This window comes from Mesoplodon mirus (assembly GCF_964341445.2).
Source record: "Mesoplodon mirus genome assembly, chromosome: 14".
Taxonomy (NCBI): Eukaryota; Metazoa; Chordata; class Mammalia; order Artiodactyla; family Ziphiidae; genus Mesoplodon; species Mesoplodon mirus.
In genome coordinates this window covers 50,001,331-50,020,359 of record NC_138990.1, presented here as the reverse complement: position 1 = coordinate 50,020,359, position 19,029 = coordinate 50,001,331, and the positions used below count along the sequence as shown (strand labels likewise).

General features: G+C 34.7%; 1 protein-coding gene across 3 annotated transcripts in view; it reads left to right on the top strand.

Moving 5' to 3' along the window:
* The window catches only part of MEMO1 (mediator of cell motility 1), a 134,622-nt gene that overhangs the window by 91,921 nt on the left and 23,672 nt on the right, over nt 1-19,029 (top strand). For 2 of the 3 annotated variants that reach the window (XM_082642812.1, XM_082642811.1), the window contains 2 exons: nt 3,745-3,857; nt 6,166-6,277. The exons of the other annotated variant lie outside the window; for it this stretch is intronic. In XM_082642812.1, coding sequence (XP_082498938.1) covers nt 3,745-3,857; nt 6,166-6,277 — 225 coding nt within the window. The remainder of the gene's footprint in view (nt 1-3,744; nt 3,858-6,165; nt 6,278-19,029) is intronic. 3 annotated transcript variants of the gene reach the window in all.

Sequence of the window (19,029 nt, the reverse complement as noted above, 5' to 3'; positions counted from 1 at the left end):
AAACTGGCTTAAAAAAAAATACAGCATGGGTGAAGGTGAAGAATACATGACTACCAGTACAGTTTGATTCTGTTACCTTGACTGTAGCCGGCAGTATACCCAGTCTTACTTTTGTACTACAGGTGCAAATGTTAGCATGTTGAAAAGGCAAATAACTTCTTTGTATTATTATGAAAATAGTTTTGATTTCGTGGACTTCTTGAAAGGTTCTTGTGAATTCACAGTTCACACTTTGTGAACTGCTGTGATTCAGGGTGATTGGATTTATATTGTGGATAAGGTATTGGAGAAGGCATCTCTGGGGAAATGATTTTTAAGCCAAGCAAAAGAAACAATTACACATGAAGAAGTTTTGAAATAGGCAAAGGTATTCTTGTCATCAAGGAACTGCAAGACCAGTGTGCATAAAGTACTGAGATTCGGGGGTGGAGGGGAGAATAACACAAGAAGGGGCCAGTTGATATGAGACTTTAGAACCCATTTTAAGGATTTTGTATTTTATCCTCTGACCAAGAAAAGCCATTGAAAGACTTTTTAAGCAGGGAAGTGATATGATCTGATTCATGTTTTAGAAAGAGTACTCGGGCTGTTTAAGGAATTTTTAAAGTTCTTTCCCATATTTAGAGTTGCAAAGTCTTTTCCTATTACTAAAACTTTAATTAAAAACTGGAACTCAGGATGTTACTTAGATAGTAACTTGATTTTGATTCATATCTTTCAGAAAACCTTGCAGGGCAGAAAAAGAATGCCAAAAGGAATCTTCTTTGTGGCCACATGACATTTTATTCTTTAGTTAAAATATCTCCACTTAACCATGAAACACTTTAAAAAAATTACTTGTGTTCCATTATTTAGTATAAGTAGTTGAATATTTATGAGAACAGACACTCAGGTAACTCATGTGTTAGGTGTACAGACTACACTCCTCATAGTAAGTAACTCCACAAATGTGGATTCTCTGGAGGTATTATTATATGTGAACTACATTTATTTCTGAAAGAATGCCTACTGATTTTTTTCTATTTTTTTATATTAAAGGTTTCTTTTACATGTATGGCAACAGTGATTATATGCCAATATTTAAAAGTTACTCTTTTAAGACAAAGAACTTTGTAATTAATTAAAGGGAGAGAAAGTGGCATTACTTCCAATGCCTATATTACATTTCTCTCCAAAATATTTGTATGGTCTTGGTGTTTATGGATCTAGCAATCTAGGGGGAAAAATGCATTATCTTTTATTTACACTATTAATTGTCTTATAGCATATAGCTAACACAGAGACTCATTCTGAGATTACTACTTGTTCAATATCCAGTTTCTTTTTTCTTCTTTTCATCGATACCTAGCCTTTTTTGGTTTGTTTTTGGGTATATCACTTTTAAGTGTTTTATATTGGTGGGACCTAAATCTCTTTTTTCCTATTATCTCTCTTAACTAAATGTGGAACTTCACTATGTTGCTTTTGGATGAGTTTCAACCTTTGGGTACACAGTTGGATAATTCAGACTGATGGGACCTCTTTTCCCCACCAGACTTTATCTTTTCATCTAGGTTGGGTCTGACAAAAGGGCAAGCAAGATGAGTAGTCACGTATTAGAGGAGGCAATTAGGCTTTCGAAGCTGACCTCGGGTCTTTATTTCTGGAGTAACGCTCATCTTTTAGCCACTGTTAGAAGAACCTTGTTATACTTACCTCTGAAATATATCTATGCCTAGATTGATTTTTAAAAGTCATTTCATATTTTAATTATATATTCTGAATTTCCCAGGAGTGTTCTGATTTTAAATATTCTATCCCTCTCTCTTTTCATAGAAATACATTCCTCAATCATAAAAATGCTTTTTTTTTTCTTACTTGATTCTTGATTCATATAATACCTATCCTTAAGCAAGTTTCCTAAGCACTCAGATTTACCATTTTCTATGTCCCTCATTAAACTTTAATTTTAAGAATGTGGTGATATTTATGTGCTGTTAAGATACGAGAACATAGTGGTATCTTTTGTTCATTTAGGAATCTGTAGATCTGATTTTTTTTTTCTTAAATGGTTATTGAGTTGATCATAGAGATGATGACAAGAAGTGAGTATTAGCAGTGGGGGTGAGGAAAGGGATTATGTTTCTGACTAGAAATGGCCTGTGAGTGAAGTCTTACATGTGGGCTCTGAGTGACATCTTGAGGATTGCAACATCTTGAGGAGATTTTGGGACTAAACTGAGAATTACCTTTTCCTTATCCACATCTTTCTTATCCACCCCCGCCCCCCAACACCCCATATAGCAAGTAAGATATAGCTGACAATAGGTTAATTTTCTTAGCTGTAATAGAATTCTGTCAAAATAAATATATTGCTAAAGCACACATTCCTTGGCCAGCAAGTTTTTGATGTGAAAGAGATATAGCTCTGTGTCTCAGTCTTTGTGTTTTTGTCCATTAGATGAGCAATGAAGTAGCACTTAATTTTCTAGGTACATAGCTTACATATATTCCTTTTTTTCTTATAGTTTTGGTTCTTTTGTCTCTGTAACTTTGTGTGTGTGTGTGTGTGTGTGTGTGTGTGTGTGGTGGGGAAAGTTTTGTTCATATGAATCCGTGAGAAACAGCGAAAATGGAGAGTTTGGAATTTAGATTGTAGAGATGTTTGAGATAAAATGAGAATAAGTTAATTTTACTCTTGATGTTAAGATAAAAGGATTGTAAAGATTTAATCTACAGTTTAACCCAGTTCTTTTCTTTAGCCTACAGTGCAAATAACACATAGTTAAGTTTCTTTGTTTTTGAGAATGACTTCTACTTGAATGGGAACTGAGAAAGCTTATTACACAGAGTTCTCAACAAGATGCCTTTTTTCTCTGCCATGGAAGAAATGTGGAAATAGCTTTAACAGAATGCTTCTTTGTAATGATATTTTGGATTTTTAGAATTTATACTTTTATGGATTTTTATTAATGTTGTAGGCAAGTTTAGAATTTGTTATTTTGAGATTTTATTTAATAGCTGAAATGTTTAAAATTCAATTAATACAGCTATTAAAAACCTTATGTATCCTAGCCATTGTGAATACAGAGGTGATTTTAAGCATAGTCGGTTGGTTTACTATAGATAATCAGTAACTAGTATTCCCAGGTATTAAACATCGTTCTTTTAAAGACCTTCCAACAAAAAGATAGAGATAAGTAATTGAACTTAATTAACTGAGGAGCAAGTCATTGGTAGGAACATTAGTTTGCTAGTGCTGCCATAACAAACTACCATAAACTAGGTGACTGAAACAACAGAAATTTATTTTCTCACAGTTCTAGATGCTGGAAAAGTCCAAGATGGTTTGGCAGGGTTGGTTTCTTCTTAGGTTTCTTCCTTGGCTTGCAGATGACTGTCTTCCTAATGCCTCTTCACATGGTCGATCACCTCTCTGTGCATGTGCACCCCTGGTGTCTCTGCCTCTTCTTATAAGGACACCAGTCATATTGAATTCAGGCCTCACGCTAATGACCTCATTTTAACTTAATCACCTCTTTAAAGACCTTATCTCCAAATAGGTTCCATTTTGAGGTACAGGGGTTGAGACTTCAACCTATGATTTCAAGAGAACACAGTTTAGCATATAACAGTAGGTAATGAACTCAATCAAGGAAAACAATATTACATGTAATTTTAAAAAATTACTTGTTTTTCCTTTTTATTTAATAAAGTTTGTGTAGAAGTGCAATTGTTCTGTGTTTTTTATTGTATATCTCCTAGCCGGAGAATTTTCATCCTTGGGCCTTCTCATCATGTGCCCCTTTCTCGATGTGCACTTTCCAGTGTGGATATATATAGGACACCTCTGTATGACCTTCGTATTGACCAAAAGAGTAAGTATATAGAAATTTTGTAGTTTGTAAACAGCTGAAGTTTTTACAAATAGGAATTATATGTTAATTTACAATTAAAAGTATGAGTATCATAGTAATATTTGAATTGTAAAAATAAAATTTGTTATAACTAATCTGCAAAAACAAAAACTAAGAAAGAAAATCTTCCATATGCCTAAAAGACAACTACAGTTTTTCTGCCAGCCACAAAAATCTGTCAGATCCGCTAGTCTTTGGAGTGTAGTGGTTACATTTATAATCAGGGAAGTACCATGTACTTGTTGTACCGTGAGACAAGAAATTGGTACCCACAACAACTTGTTGAAACATTTTGGGCATGTTAGTCTTCCTCCGTGTATACCAGTTACTTCACCGTAAATGGATAATGGTGATAATGACTTTATATCCTCATATATGATTTTTTTGGGGAAAAAAATTGAGACCATAGTTGTGAAACTCTGCAAGAAGGGTGCCACATAAATCTAAGTGCATTTTATTTTTAAAACATATCTATTATTTTGATTTTTATTTTATTTTTTAATTATTATTTTGATTTTTAAATAGAATTCTAGAAATCACAGTTTTTATTTAATCATGTCTCATTTTGTACATAATTTAAAAAATACCAAACAATACAGAACCTACTATAACAAATACTCATGTACTTATCATCCACACTTGACTCAGAATTTGCCCTCATCTGAAGTCAATTTGCATTCCCAAAAGTAACCGCATTCATGAACTTGATGTGTATCCTTCCAGTTCATCAAATTATATTTTAAGTACGTTGAGTGTTTTTACTGTTTCAAGAAATTTTGCAACAAATTCTTCTGTAGAATGAAGAAAGCGATTTGCAGAGGAAATGATCACCTCTTTTTCTTGAATTTTTAGGCCTAAAGTTTCATAATTTGGGGTTTTAAGTATTATAGAGTATTAGCAATTTGTTGTTAGGATATAGTTTATTAATGAAACTGGAATATTACTAGCCTTACTCCCTGGAATGGTTTTAGGGTACACATTTTTCATATATTTAAAATGCTTTTAAATTTTTTATTTTTTTCTTCCAGATCTATTGAGATATAGTTGACATACAACACTACATAAGTTTAAGTTATACAACATAGTGATTTGACTTTACATACATCATGAAATGATAAGTTTAGCGAATATCCATCATCTCATATAGATACAAAATTAAAGAAATAGAAAAAAATATTTTTTTCCCTTGTGATGTGAACTCTTAGGATTTACTCTCAACAACTTGTATATAACATACAGCAGTGTTTATTGTATTTATTATGTTGTACATTACATCCCTAGTACTTACTTATCTTATTACTGGAAGTTTGTACCTTTTTACGACCTTCATTCCAATTCCGCTTTCCTCCAGGACATGCTTTAGTTTTAAAACCTTGTTGGGGCATTTAGAAAATTTTGGTTTTGGATAGACTGGCAATGAGGAATGGAGGATTTTTAATCAGGTATAGTTTTATAGAAAAAAAAGTCATACCGTTATTTGTTCGTTTCTTTGATATTGGTAAATCCATTTAAGGATGTAGTTATAAAAATGCTGGTTTTGTTCAATGATAAAATTAAAATATTCTTATATCTTTTTTTACATATTTCATCATTTTCTTGCTATATATTGATAATATCTAGTTTTAAGTGTAATTCATCAGAAGGATCTGAATTACTAAATCATTTTAAAATTTTAAGATTATTTAAGGCATGGTACTGTGGTAAATTTATATTCCAGTCTATACCACGAGCTTAATTTTTAATGTTGAGGAAAATAGCATTCTCAGTAGGAATTTTCTTTTCTTAGTATGACAGGAACCTGAGGTGTAAAACAATAAGTCTGTACATTGTATTAAAAAACAAAACAAAACTCAGAAACTATATTGTTAACCTCATGAGTAAGTAGACCAGGGGATTTTTCCATATTTCAGTAAGATTTCTAATCAACTGTTCTTGTTAGTATCTACTGATTGAATAAGGTCAAGGATAAGCTTAGACTCAGAGGTGATTTTAGATATAATGAAAGGAGCCGAAGAAAAATTTAAATTATTATTTTTTATGTAACTATGTAACATATGAAAGTGCTGAATAAATCATTACATGTCTTACTGTTTTGTCTGGTATGTAAGAAGCTAGTTGTTTTTTCCTTTTTTTTAAACTAAAAATGGAGAATATTATGTGGTGCTTTTTGTCTCTTGCCAAAGCATGTAGTTTTCTGTTACTGGGTAGAGTCTCACAGGGTAAGGATATACATTAATATATTTGTTTTACTATATTTTGAAATCTCTAGTTTACGGAGAACTGTGGAAGACAGGAATGTTTGAACGAATGTCTCTGCAGACAGATGAAGATGAACACAGTATTGAAATGCATTTGCCTTATACAGCTAAAGCCATGGAAAGGTATATTAATATAAGAAATCCCAGAGAAATCATGGATATTAATTTCTTTGGAATTATTTTAACTAGGGTGAGATAATCATTAGGGTAAAGAGTTTTAAAATTTTTGTTGAAATGAAATAAAAATTTGGGATTTGATTTTCTGAATGTGGATTGAAGTTGGTTTTGAGTAGTTTGCCTGTGAAGGCTTAACGTGTAAAGTGACATGGTTGTCTTATTAGGTAGAAATATTAAAAGAAAAAAACAACAACAACCCGTGTGTGTGTGTTTGTGTGTATTGATTTGCCTGTTATCTTATTCATTATACATTCATTTATCTCAGAGTAACAATTACATTCTTTCATGTTATAGTGCTATAAGTAAATAATCATAAAATTTTAGATTTGGAAGTAACTTTGGAGGTAATTTATTTCAGCCTTAATCAAAGTACATGAATCTCTATTATAAAAGGGATTATTGTATAATAATATATAATAGAAGAGATTATCTAAATATAATATAGATCTGTTTTAAAAGAGATCTCTTTTATAAAAAGTGCTTGACAGATTCTTATTTGGTACCTGCTAAAAGGTCTTCTAGTAATAGGGTGTTCACTTGACTATAAGTAGAGTGAAGACAGGGACAATATTTATTTTGTTTTCCACTTATACCCCAGTGCCTAGCACATCGCCTGTCACGTAGTAGTCAATTTATTTTGGTAAAATGAAAGAATTGTTTTAAGAGCTTTCTTTGTTCTTTTAGGGCAATATTCAAATTAGGAAGTTTTCCTTTTATAGGTCACATTTCTCTAATTTTTTCAACCATTTCCTTTATATGGACTTAATATTCCATATGTAGTTTGACTAGTTCTAAATATGGTGAGATTATTCCTTCTCTGGTCCTCATTACTGTATTCTCTTAGGAAAATAAGTAGTGCATTATAGGTTTTCAGTAAATATTTGTCAATTAAATGCATTAATGAAGTCTGAGATTATCTAAGCAGTTATTATGCTGATATGGCTTACCTTACTATTGTCTGATATACTTGTGGTCAGCTCAAACCCCAAGGCTTTTTTACACTGTTAAGCTGGATTATTTCTCCTCTTGTACTTTTGTGGTTGATTTCTTTTTAACCCTAAATGTGTTTGTCTCTTCAGTTACTTCTGTTTAATTTTTCCATGTTGCTTTTATTCCATAATTGCAGTTTTGGGGGTTATTTCCACTCTTAATTCTGTTATCAAAGTATTATTTACTTCTCTCAGTCTTATGTTATCCACATCTTTTCACAATGATAACTATGAGGAATTACATAAACCTGAAGAAGTTTCCAAAAATAGTGTGATATTAAATTATAAGCAGTATAATTTTAGGTTAATTGTTTTAATACATTCTAATTCTTTAGAAGTTATTAAACCAATATAGGCTGTTTAATTTTTGGAATCCTAGTGTAATCAGAACATCCCATTCTTCAACTACATAGGACAGTAGAAAACTTTTGTTATTTGCTGAAATGTTTGCGTATTTTGTCATGAGAAAATATATTTTAGACTTAATAAATTTCAATACAATAGGACCAATAAACTGCCAACAGTATCCTTAAGGAAGCTTTAATAAAATAACATTTTTGTTCTTATTTCAGAAGTAAAACAGGCATAATGTGGAAATTTAGGAAAATAGAAATTTGAAACCAGTGAACAAAATTTTTGTTCATAATTTCCTATTAAATAGTGTTAAATAACCACTTTTAAGTATATCACTTTTCATGAAAACCTTCCCTACATCTCAGATTACATTAGGATTCCTAATACTGACTCTTAGAAAGTACCCAGTACTTTTCCTTTGTAGTCTTTGCTGTGCTCACTATCTGTATCAGTCATTCATTACTGAGTAACAAATTGCCTCAAAGCTTAGTGACTTAAAATCATAACTATTTTATTGCTCACAATTTTTGGATCAGGAGTTTGAGTAGGGAATAGCTTGCTCTGGTCCACAAGATACTGACTGAGGGCTGGAGTGGGCCTCGAGGATCCAAGATGGCCGTAGTGCTGGCTTTTACTTGAGACACCTCATCTTTTCTCTAGATGGCCTGTTCGTTTACCAACCGTGGCTTTTCTATTTTCTTGGTTTCTCTGTAGAAGGATAGTCTGGATTTCTTTACATGGTGATTCTGGATAACAAGAGAACAAAACCAGAAGTTTCTTGGCCCATTAAGGCCTAGGCCTGAAACTATGTAGTATCATTTCAACTGCATTTTGTTTTTCTTTTTTTTTTTTTTTTTTTTTTGCAGTAGCGGGCCTCTCACTGTTGTGGCCTCTCCCGTTGCGGAGCACAGGCTCCGGACACGCAGGCTCAGCGGCCATGGCTCACGGGCCCAGCCGCTCCGCGGCATGTGGGATCTTTGCAGACCGGGGCACGAACCCGTGTCCCCTGCATCGGCAGGCGGACTCTTAACCACTGCGCCACCAGGGAAGCCCTGCATTTTGTTTTTCAAAGGAGAAATAGATGCCACCTCTTGATAGGAGGAGTAGCATATGTGTACAGGAGTAGGAGGAATTGTTGGCAGCCATCTTTGCAGATGGACTACCACAATTCTTCCTCTGGTGGACAATTCACATTTCTCCAACATGGAGGACAACCCCAGCTCTCCTAAGATGCCCAGAAATCTTATCCATTTATGACCTCTGGTTCGAAGTCTGTTATCTTATGATCTGCATTAGGTTGGGATATGGATGAGGCTCCTTGGGTATAGCTCTTTTTGATTTGGATACCTGTGAACTAAGAAGGCAAGTCTCCCCCTCACCCTCCCAATACACTCAGTATACAGTTTTGAGACAAGGACAGTAAAGCACAATAGTTACTTCCGTTGCAGAGTGAAAGAATGGGAAGCATGTAGTAGTCTCTGGTCCAAAGAAATTCTGAACTCTAACCAGGAAATAGAAAATATCCTTGATTATGGCTTGGTTCTGTTGTCTGATAGTGGCTTCATAATTCATTACAGATGGTTTCTGACTTACGATGGTTCCACCTAAGATTTTTTGGCTTTTTGATGGTGTGAAAGTGATACATATTAAGCAGAAATTGTACTTCGAATTTTGAATTTTGATCTTTTCCCAGGCTAGCAATGTGTATGCTTACTCTTTCATGTTTCTGGGCAGTGGCAGTGAGTTGCAGCACCCAGGCAGCCTCGTGATCACAAGGGTGAACAACCAGTACACTTAAAATCCTCTGTACCAAGACAACCATTCTGTTTTTCATTTTCAGTACAGTATTCAGTAAATTACATGAGAGATTCTACACTTTATTATGAAAAAGGCTTCGTGTTAGATGATTTGCCCAACTGTAGACTAATGTAAATGTTCTAAGCACATTTAATGTAGGCTAGGCTAAGCTATGGTGTTTAGTAGGTTAGGTGTATTAAACGTATTTTCGACTTACAGTGGGTTTATTGAGACTTAACCCCATTGTAAGTTGAGGAAGACCTGTATTATTCTTAGCTCTTGACTGGATCCTTTCTGCTCTTGGCTCTCCTCTCTGAGTCATTTTTACTTTTCCATAAGAAATGGGCCTTGTTTGCATCTAAGTAGCAGTTTTAGTCTGCTTCATGTATGTGACAGTTTAAGAGCCTAAAGGCGTCTTTTCATTTGGAACAGTGTTTTGTTTTGTTTTTTAGTACAAACTGATTGAACTCCATTAAACACTTTGTGGGTTTTCTATACATCAGATTATAAGTGCATTCCATTAGACAAAAGTCACATCTACAGTTCTTTCTGAGACAGGCTTTTTTCTACTTTGGACCTCAAGTTAGGGGCCTGGAGTTTCTTAGAAGCCCTTTTACCTGCCTGAGAGGGTATACAAGCACTGTCTTAAGTCTTCCTGAATTCCTAATACATTTTACAGATGTGCTTTGATTTGATGCCTCTGAGCCCATGTTCTTGGTAGCACTGATTTGATCTTTGTCCTTGTGCTGTTTCTTTGACAGTCTTCTGCTGTCTATAGAAGCTAGCGATGAGAAACAGTTATTTTCCAGCCAAGCAACTCCTGGTTGGAAATATTTCTTTTAAATTCTGCTTATAATTCTTTAGCTCATGTTTTTCTTCTTGTACCTTCTCATACTTGGCTATAAAGAAGCCATTGACACTTTGAATATTTTGTCTGGAAATCTCCTTAGCTAGATCTATAGATTCACTATGTGTATTTTTAATCTTCTAAGTTACGTCATATGACAGTTATGCTAATTGTTCTCCCAGTAAATAATATGGATAACCCTATTTCTAACCTCCTATAGCAGTATCCTTACTGCTCATCCAGTTTCCAGGCTCCTTGTTGCCCTTTCAACTTCCACCTATCTCTGTGTCCGCAAAGCCAATATCATATTTTTTAGGTTTCTCTTACAGTAATACACTTTCCAGGTACCATTTTTTGGTCTCAGTTATCTATTGCAGCATGGCATATCATCTTAAAGTACCTTTTTTTTGCTTATGATTCTTTGGGCTAGAAATTTGGTTAGGGATGAGTGGCAACCAGTCATCTCTATTTTATCTGCTGCCAGTTGAGACAGGTTGACTTAGGCTAGATGTTCCAAGGTGCTCTCACTTTCTGTTTGGGCTATGATGCAGGTTGTCTGCTGGGCACCTTAGTTCTCATCTTGGTGCTATCTCCACTTATTGTTACTCTTCCTTCAGGGCCTGTCTCTACACATGGTTTCCCTTTCCTGCTGGGCTATCCTGAAGTACGTGGCAGTTCAGGGTAACAAGAAAACAAGTAGAAACTTCTAGGCCTCTTAATATTTAGGCTTGGAACTGGCACAGTATCACTTATGTTGCATTCTACTTGGCAAAGTAAGTTGGAAGGCTAGGTTCAAAGGGAAGGAGAAATTGGCTCTATACCTAATGGGAGGGGTGGCATGAGCATTCAGAAGTGGGAGGAATTTTGGTGATTATATATGTAGACGACCTACCACAGTAGCACTGCAGTTAAGTAGCTCTTTATCTCCCTTCTCTGGTACTTCCCTAACCTATTCCCTACTCCAGGGCAGCTAGTCTACCCTGTATCTTCTGTACCCATCTCAGTACCTGGTACACAAAAGGATCTCAATAATTAATTGTTGAATAAATTAATAACAATCTATTTTTAATACTTTTATTAAATATTTTTCCAAAAATGAGATCAGATTTTTTTTATTAACTGCTTTTCATATCATGAACCTATTTCCATGTCATTTTTTAAACTCCTTTTTATTGGGTATACATAGGACTTTCTAGTATATGTCTCTGTAATACTTCAATTGATCATTTAATTTTAAAACTTTTCCCTCATTTTTCACTACTATAAAAAATTATTACAGGTTAAACAATTAAATATCTATTATTTATAATTCTCTGTTATTTTAAACAGATTTAAAAATGATATTCATTAGAGGTTATAGAGGAGAAAACATAAAATGACCCATAATCCCCTTGCTCAGTTAATTTTGTTGACATTTAAAAAATGGATGTACATGGTTTAAAAGTGTAAATGACATCAAGAAGTACAAAATGAGCAGTGAAAGCCTCTTTGCTTCTCCTCAACCAGTGTTTACTGACAGTAAAAATTATTATAGATATGCTAACATATGTTTGTGTATATACAATATATGTATAAGATTTATACATACACATGTTTTTGTGAAAATTAAAACGTGTAAATAGGAGATGATATCTTAAGTATTTTATTCTGATCCTTTTTTCCATTTATTATCTTTATGATTGAAATACGTAGTTTTTAGTATTGCATATAATTGCGTTTGAGAGAGTTAAGTTTGGATATGTAGAAATTGTCTATCTTGAAAAAAACTGTTCACTCTTAAAATTAACAACATGATCCCACCTCTTCTTTTTCTTTGCATTTTACTCTGTTCAGTTATCTTTTGCCCCTTTTATTCCTTTCTCTGTATCATTCCCATTTACTCTATTTACAGTTTAAATTTCTAATTGATTTCTGGGGTAATTTACATACTGTAAAATATGCTCTTTATGGCATAGAAGTCTATGAATATTGATAAATGCAGAGTTGTAAATATTCACCACCGTCAAGATAAAGAACAATTCTTTTGCCCTAATTTCAATGCTTTTTTTGTTCAGAAAAATGTGCAAAGTAAATAGAGTTCTTTAGTAACTTTCAAAGTGTTTGAGAAATATGACCCTATAAAAATGTTCATGTTTACTGTAAAAATATCATTATTATCTTTTTAGCCATATAATGCTTTTTGTTACTACTAATATTTTGGAACATGGGCAACTTGAAAGCACAGTACCGTGTATTTAAATCTGTTTCATCTTATGTTTCAGGTTCTAGCCAATCTTAGAAATTCACCATGGTTAGGATTTGGTAACTTAGTACTTATACCATTATATATATTTAGAAAATCTTGATTTTATATAGTTTATCCAGATTGTTAAACCTAATTATTGTAATTCTTGTGTTTATTTGTATTAATTATAATTTTGAGTTCCCTGAGTGAGAATGTCAGATGCCTTGTATGGTATTAATTACTATTAACTGAACTTTTTTTCTATTTGTAACATCTTATACTAGTATAATACATTTGTGATAATTGATGAACCAATATTGATACATGATTATTAACTGAAGTTCATAGTTTAATTAGGGTTCACTCTTTGTGTTATATAGTTTATGGGTTTTGCCAAGTGCCTCATGTCATGTATCTACCATTATAGTACCATGTAAAATAGTTTTACTGCCCTAAAAATCCCCCGTGCTTTACCTATTCGTCTTCTCCCCCCTCTCTGCTTCCATCCAACGCCTGGTAACTGCTGATCTTTTTACTGTCTTCATAGTCATATAGTTTCTAGAATATCATGTAGTTGGAATCATGCAGTATGTAGCCTTTTCAGGTTGGCTTCTTTAACTTAGTAATATATTTTCAAGATTCCTTCATGTCTTTTTATGGCTTGGTAGCTTATTTTTCTTTATGTTGAATAATAATCCATTTTATGGGTGTATTACAGTGTATCCATTCACCTATTAAGAGATTATCGATATACTTGGATTAATATCTGTTATATTTGTTACCATTTTCTGTTCATTGCCCTTGTTCTTTATTCTTTTTTGTCTTCCCCTCTTTTTCTTCTTGCTTGGGTTTTAATTGAGCATTTAATATGAGTTCATTTTCTTTCCTCTCTTTGTATATTGATTTTACTTCTTTTTACTTTGTTTAGTGGTTTCTTTAAAGTTTGCAACATACATTTGCAACCGATGCAAGTGTACTTTCAAGTAACACTGTACTGATTCATGTAGTGCAAGTATCTTATAACAAGAGTATTCCCGATTTCTCCTTCCTGTCCCTTATAACATTGTTATCATTCATAAGCTATAAGTACCAAACACATTATTGCTATAATTATTTTGAACAATTGTTATCTGTTAGATCAATTAAGAATAAGAAAAATAAAATGAAATAAACGAAAGATGTTATTTTACATTCTTTTATCCCTTTCTAATGTGCTTCCTTTCTTTTATGTTGATATGAGTTTATGACCTATATCATTTTCCTTGTCTCAGAAGGACTTTTTAGCAGTTTATAGCTCTGATTTTATTTTATTTATTTTAAAATATTAATTTATTTATTTGGCTGTATTGGGTCTTAGTAGTGGCATGTGGGTTCTTCTCTAGATGTGGCGCACGGGCTCCAGAGCACACAGGCTCAGTAGTGCGGCCCTCAGGTTTAGTTGTCCCACAGCATGTAGGATCTTAATTCCCCAACCAGGGATCGAACCCGCTTCGCCTGCATTGGAAGGCGTATTCGTAACCACTGGACCACCAGGGAAGTCCCTGATTTTATTATTTAAAACTTGTTATTTTGGGTTGGAAAAAAGATTTCTTTTCCTTTACCTTTGTGACCTTCTCAGGAATACACAAGAGACTCCTTTTCCAATGTGGCTGTTAATCGCAGATTAAGAATAATGTATTTTATTCATGGGGAGTAATTAAGTAGGCTAATAAACAAAACTCATTTTGGCCCATAATCGTAATTCCCCCCCCTTCAGTTTTACTAGTTATTGATGTAAAGATTTGATGGTTTTTAAGATGACATTTACTCTCAAAATTTAAAAATTTTCGTTAATCTGAATTTTTCCGGTATTAGTAGAGTTGCCTAATTGTGCAAGGAATGACAGGTGATACAAAATAAGTAAATATTGTGTGTTTCCTCATCATATAGTCTAGTAGGAGAGATAACTGTATATAAATAAATGTAATATAATTCAAAATGTAATAAGTACGATTGAAGAGTTTATAGGAACAGAAAAGGGGGGGGATGTAGGTGATAGCTGAGTTAGGGGAGCACAGAAGGCTTTGTAGAGAAGGTGATATTTGAGTGGACTTTGAGGATGGCTATAATTTTCACAGAATGGGGCAGAATTTTTTGAGGGAAAGGGAGTGCTGTAACTACCAAGTATAGGAGTAAGAAAGCCCAGGGCTTATTTTAAGTACAGAAAATTATTTGACTTAGCTTGCAGGAGTTGCAGAAGGCCGAGCTAGTAACTGAGGTCTGTCTGTAGATGTTTTTTGTTTGGCCTGCATAGTTAGAAAAAGTTTTTTCACAGATATGAATGTTTTTAGTTGGATATTGGTCCTGCCACTTCCTGTTATCTTATACCTTATCCGACTTTTCACACATATATGATACCAATGTGGGACTGGAGACATTTGAATAGGTAACTTTGTAGAGGTGTAGAGTAAGAGGGCCAGGATTAGAAAGTTGGAAAGTAGGTTGGGACAGGATTATGAAGGGCATTGAATGTCATTTTAAGATATTTGTATTTCATTCCGTGATTGGTATAGAGCTAGTAAAAGTTCCTCAGCAAAAGAGGGAGATGATTAGAACTTGACTATAAGAGTATTACTCTTTGATGGTGTGATGGTACTGTGAAGGATGGATTAGAATTGGAAGAGGTTGGTAGAAATAGTTTAGAAATCACGGGGGCTTAGAACTAACGTAGTGGTGGATAGGCTAGCAAACTGAGCAGATTATGGGAGACATTTAAAGGTTAGAATGAGCAAAACTTGGTAAATATTTCTATGTGGTAGAGTAAGATAATTTTAAGGCAAGTTTAAGGCCTAAGAGTATACAATTATCAGAGATGGTAAAGCTGTTAAGTTTTAGGTGTAAACCCGGGTATAATTTTAGGAGAGCATAGGGCATGGAAATAAATGTTGACTTGTTTCTCTCAAAATACTAGAATGTCTCTATAATTCTGACAGCAGACTTGGACCAATTTATCATAGGACTCTTGCTTCAAATGGTTGAGTTTCCAAAACAGAGTTTAGTACGATTCTCTGGTACCTGAAATATGCCTGCTCTTGTAAAACCTTTCTAATCAGTATTCCTACTGGAATGGAAATTCAGAAAGATATAACCTTTGAAATTAGTTTTGATAATCTCATTAGATTCACTTACTTGATCCAACAGTAAAGATTTATAAATGACTTAAATGGTAATTTTAGTTGTCATTGACAGCTAGTTTACCTTGTCCCTTTCCCTTTTCTTCCCCTTCCCCAGTTTCCCTTTTTCATGAACATAGAAGTTTCCTTTTGAGTATTACCTGTATCCGGAAGAGAGCATTTTTTAGAATTATAGATAGAACATGGAGAATCTCTGGAATAATAAGTACAAATTCTTTGTTGGTCATAATGGAATAATTTTAGTTTCTATGACCATGAAAAGGATGAGCAAGAGATAGCATAAGACATTTGAGAAGATTGGGATGTATTTTATTTTTATCAGAGTAAAGATTTTTTATATTTACATATGTTTTGTCCTCTTTTTTCCCTATGCATATTTTCTGGCTAAAAAAGGAGAGGAGAGTAAATTATATAGGGATATTATTGTGGCAACAGCCTTAGCACCTTAGGGATAAGAATAATTTTTCTTCTGACTGGCTTATTTATTTATTTATTTATTTATTTGGTTGCACTGGGCCTTAGTTGCGACAGGCGGGCTCCTTAGTTGTGGCTTGCCAGCTCCTTAGTTGTGGCATACAAACTCTTAGTTGCAGCATGCATGTGGTATCTAGTTCCCCCACCAGGGATCGAACCTGGCCCCCTGCATTGGGAACACGGAGTCTTAACCACTGCGCCACCAGGGAAGTACCTATGATTTTTTTTTTAATTCTCACCTGAGAAGCTCTGGACTGCTTCTAAAATTTTTGGGAAGTTGGAACAATTTGTATAGAGAAGAAAATTCTCATGTTCATCAGTGTTGTTCAGGGGAGAAATATTCAGATTAATGCCATAGAAAGAATAAGCAAATAACTATTTGTATACAGTATTTCATCTAGTTTAAAATGTCATCAATTTTAAGATTTCAGTTACTTATATATCACTAATTAAGTAAAAAATACTACCATTTAAATTGTTTTCTTATTACTTAGAATATTCATATTAGAGTTCACATTTTTTCCTTCTGATGAGAACTTTTAAGATCTACTGTTAGCAAGTTTTGAATATTCAATAGTGTTATTAACTATAGCATTAACTGTAGAACTATGTTAGCTACAAATTCACATTTTTATATTAGAATTTTTACATTAGAATTTAGACTTTTTGTGCTCTGTACCATTAAGAGCATTGGTGATACGGTGATCTTGTTTTTTAAAAAATATTAATTAATTTATTTATTTGGCTGCACTGGGTCTTAGTTGCGGCACGTGGGATCTTTGTTCCAGCACGTGGGATCTTAGTTGCGGCATGCGGGATCTTTAGTTGCGGCATGTGGGATCTAGTTCCCTGACCAGAGATCGAACCCAGGCCCCCTGCATTGGGAGTGCGGAGTCTTAGCCACTGGACCACCAGGGAAGTCCTGATATTGTTTGTTTGGGTTTTTGTTTGTTTTTTAAAATTTTTTATTTATTTATGGCTGCATTGGGTCTTCGTTGCTGCGCGCGGGCCTTCTCTAGTTCTCTGTTGTTGCAGGGCACAGGCTCTAGGTGCATGGGTTTCAGTGGTTGAGATGCGTTAGTTTCAGTGGTTGAGGCACGTGGGGTCAGTAGTTGTGGTGCACAGGCTCTAGAGCGCAGGCTCAGTAGTTGTGGCACACGGGCCTAGCTGCTCCGTGGCATGTGGGATCTTCCTGGAGCAGGGCTTGAACCCATCTCCCCTGCATTGGCAGGCGGATTCTTAACTACTGCACCACCAGGGAAGCCCATATTGTTTGTTTTTAAGGAGAGTGCTTCGCTATTGGTTCTGGGATTTCAATTCTTGTTTGTTACACATCTTGGATATAGTAATTTTCTGCAGCACGGGTTAAGGTATAGGACAGAAAAAGAAGGGGTAAAACTTTCATCTACATTACTGAAGTGCTCACAAGAGTTTTGCAAGGTAGATTTTATTAACTCTTTTTACTGATGACAGTTGAGGCTTAGGATAGGTTAAGTAACCTGGTGCAAGTAGCACAGTTTGCAAGTGGCAAAGATGGATTTTCTTTCTTTCTTCTTCTTCTTTTTTTTAACAGTTTTATTGAAGTTTGAAATATGAGTGATATCTTGTAAAACTCATCCACATAAGATTATAGCTCACTGATTTCCAATAAATTTATAGATTTGTGCAGACATCTCACAATCTAGTTTTAAAACACAATTTTTATCACCCAAAAAAGAAGTCTTGTGTCCATTTGAGGGCAATTCTTGCTCCCATTCTCAATCTCAGGCAACCATTTAACAATTAACAATGTTGTGATAGTTTCAGGTGTACAGCAGGGTGATTCAGTTATATATATACGTGTATCTATTCTTTTTCAAATACTTTTCCCATTTAGGTTGTTACATAATGTTGAGCAGAGTTCCCTGTGCTATATACAGTAGGTCCTTGTTGGTTATCCATTTTAAATATAGCAGTGTGTAATGTCAGTCCCAAACTCCCTAACTATCCCTCCCCTCTACCCTTCCCCTGTGGTATTCGTAAGTTTGTTCTCTAAGTCTGTGAGTCTGTTTCTGTTTTGTAAATAAGTTCATTTGTATCATTTCTTTTTAGATTCCATATATAGGCGGTATCATACAATATTTCTCTTCCTCTGTCTGACTTACTTCCCTCAATATGACAATCTCTGGGTCCATCCATGTTGCTGCAAATGACATTATTTCATTCTTTTTAATGGCTGAATAATATTCCATTGTATATATGTACCACCCCTTTATCCATTCCTCTGTTGATGGACATTTAGGTTGCTTCCATGTCTTGGCTATTGTAAACAGTGCTGCAGTGAACATTGGGGAGCATGTATCCTTTCGGACCATGTTTTTCTCTGGGTATATGCCCAGGAGTGGGATTGCTGGATCAGATGGTAGCTCTATTTTAATTTTTTTTTTTTTTTTTGGTACGCGGGCCTCTCACTGTTGTGGCCTCCCCCGTTGCGGAGCACAGGCTCCGGACGCACAGGCTCAGGGGCCATGGCTCACGGGCCCAGCTGCTCCGCGGCATGTGGGATCCTCCCGGACCGGGGCACGAACCCGTGTCCCCTGCATCAGCAGGCAGACTCTCAAGCACTGCACCACTAGGGAGGCCCTCTATTTTAATTTTTTAAGGAACCTCCATACTGTTCTCCATAGTGGCTGTACCAATTTACATTCCCATAACAGTGTAGGAGGGTTCCCTTCTCTCCACACCCTCTCCAGCATTTATTGTTTGTGGATTTTTTGATGATAACCATTCTGACTGGTGTGAGATGATATCTCTTTGTAGTTTTGATTTGCGTTTTTCTAATAATTAGTAATGTTGAACAT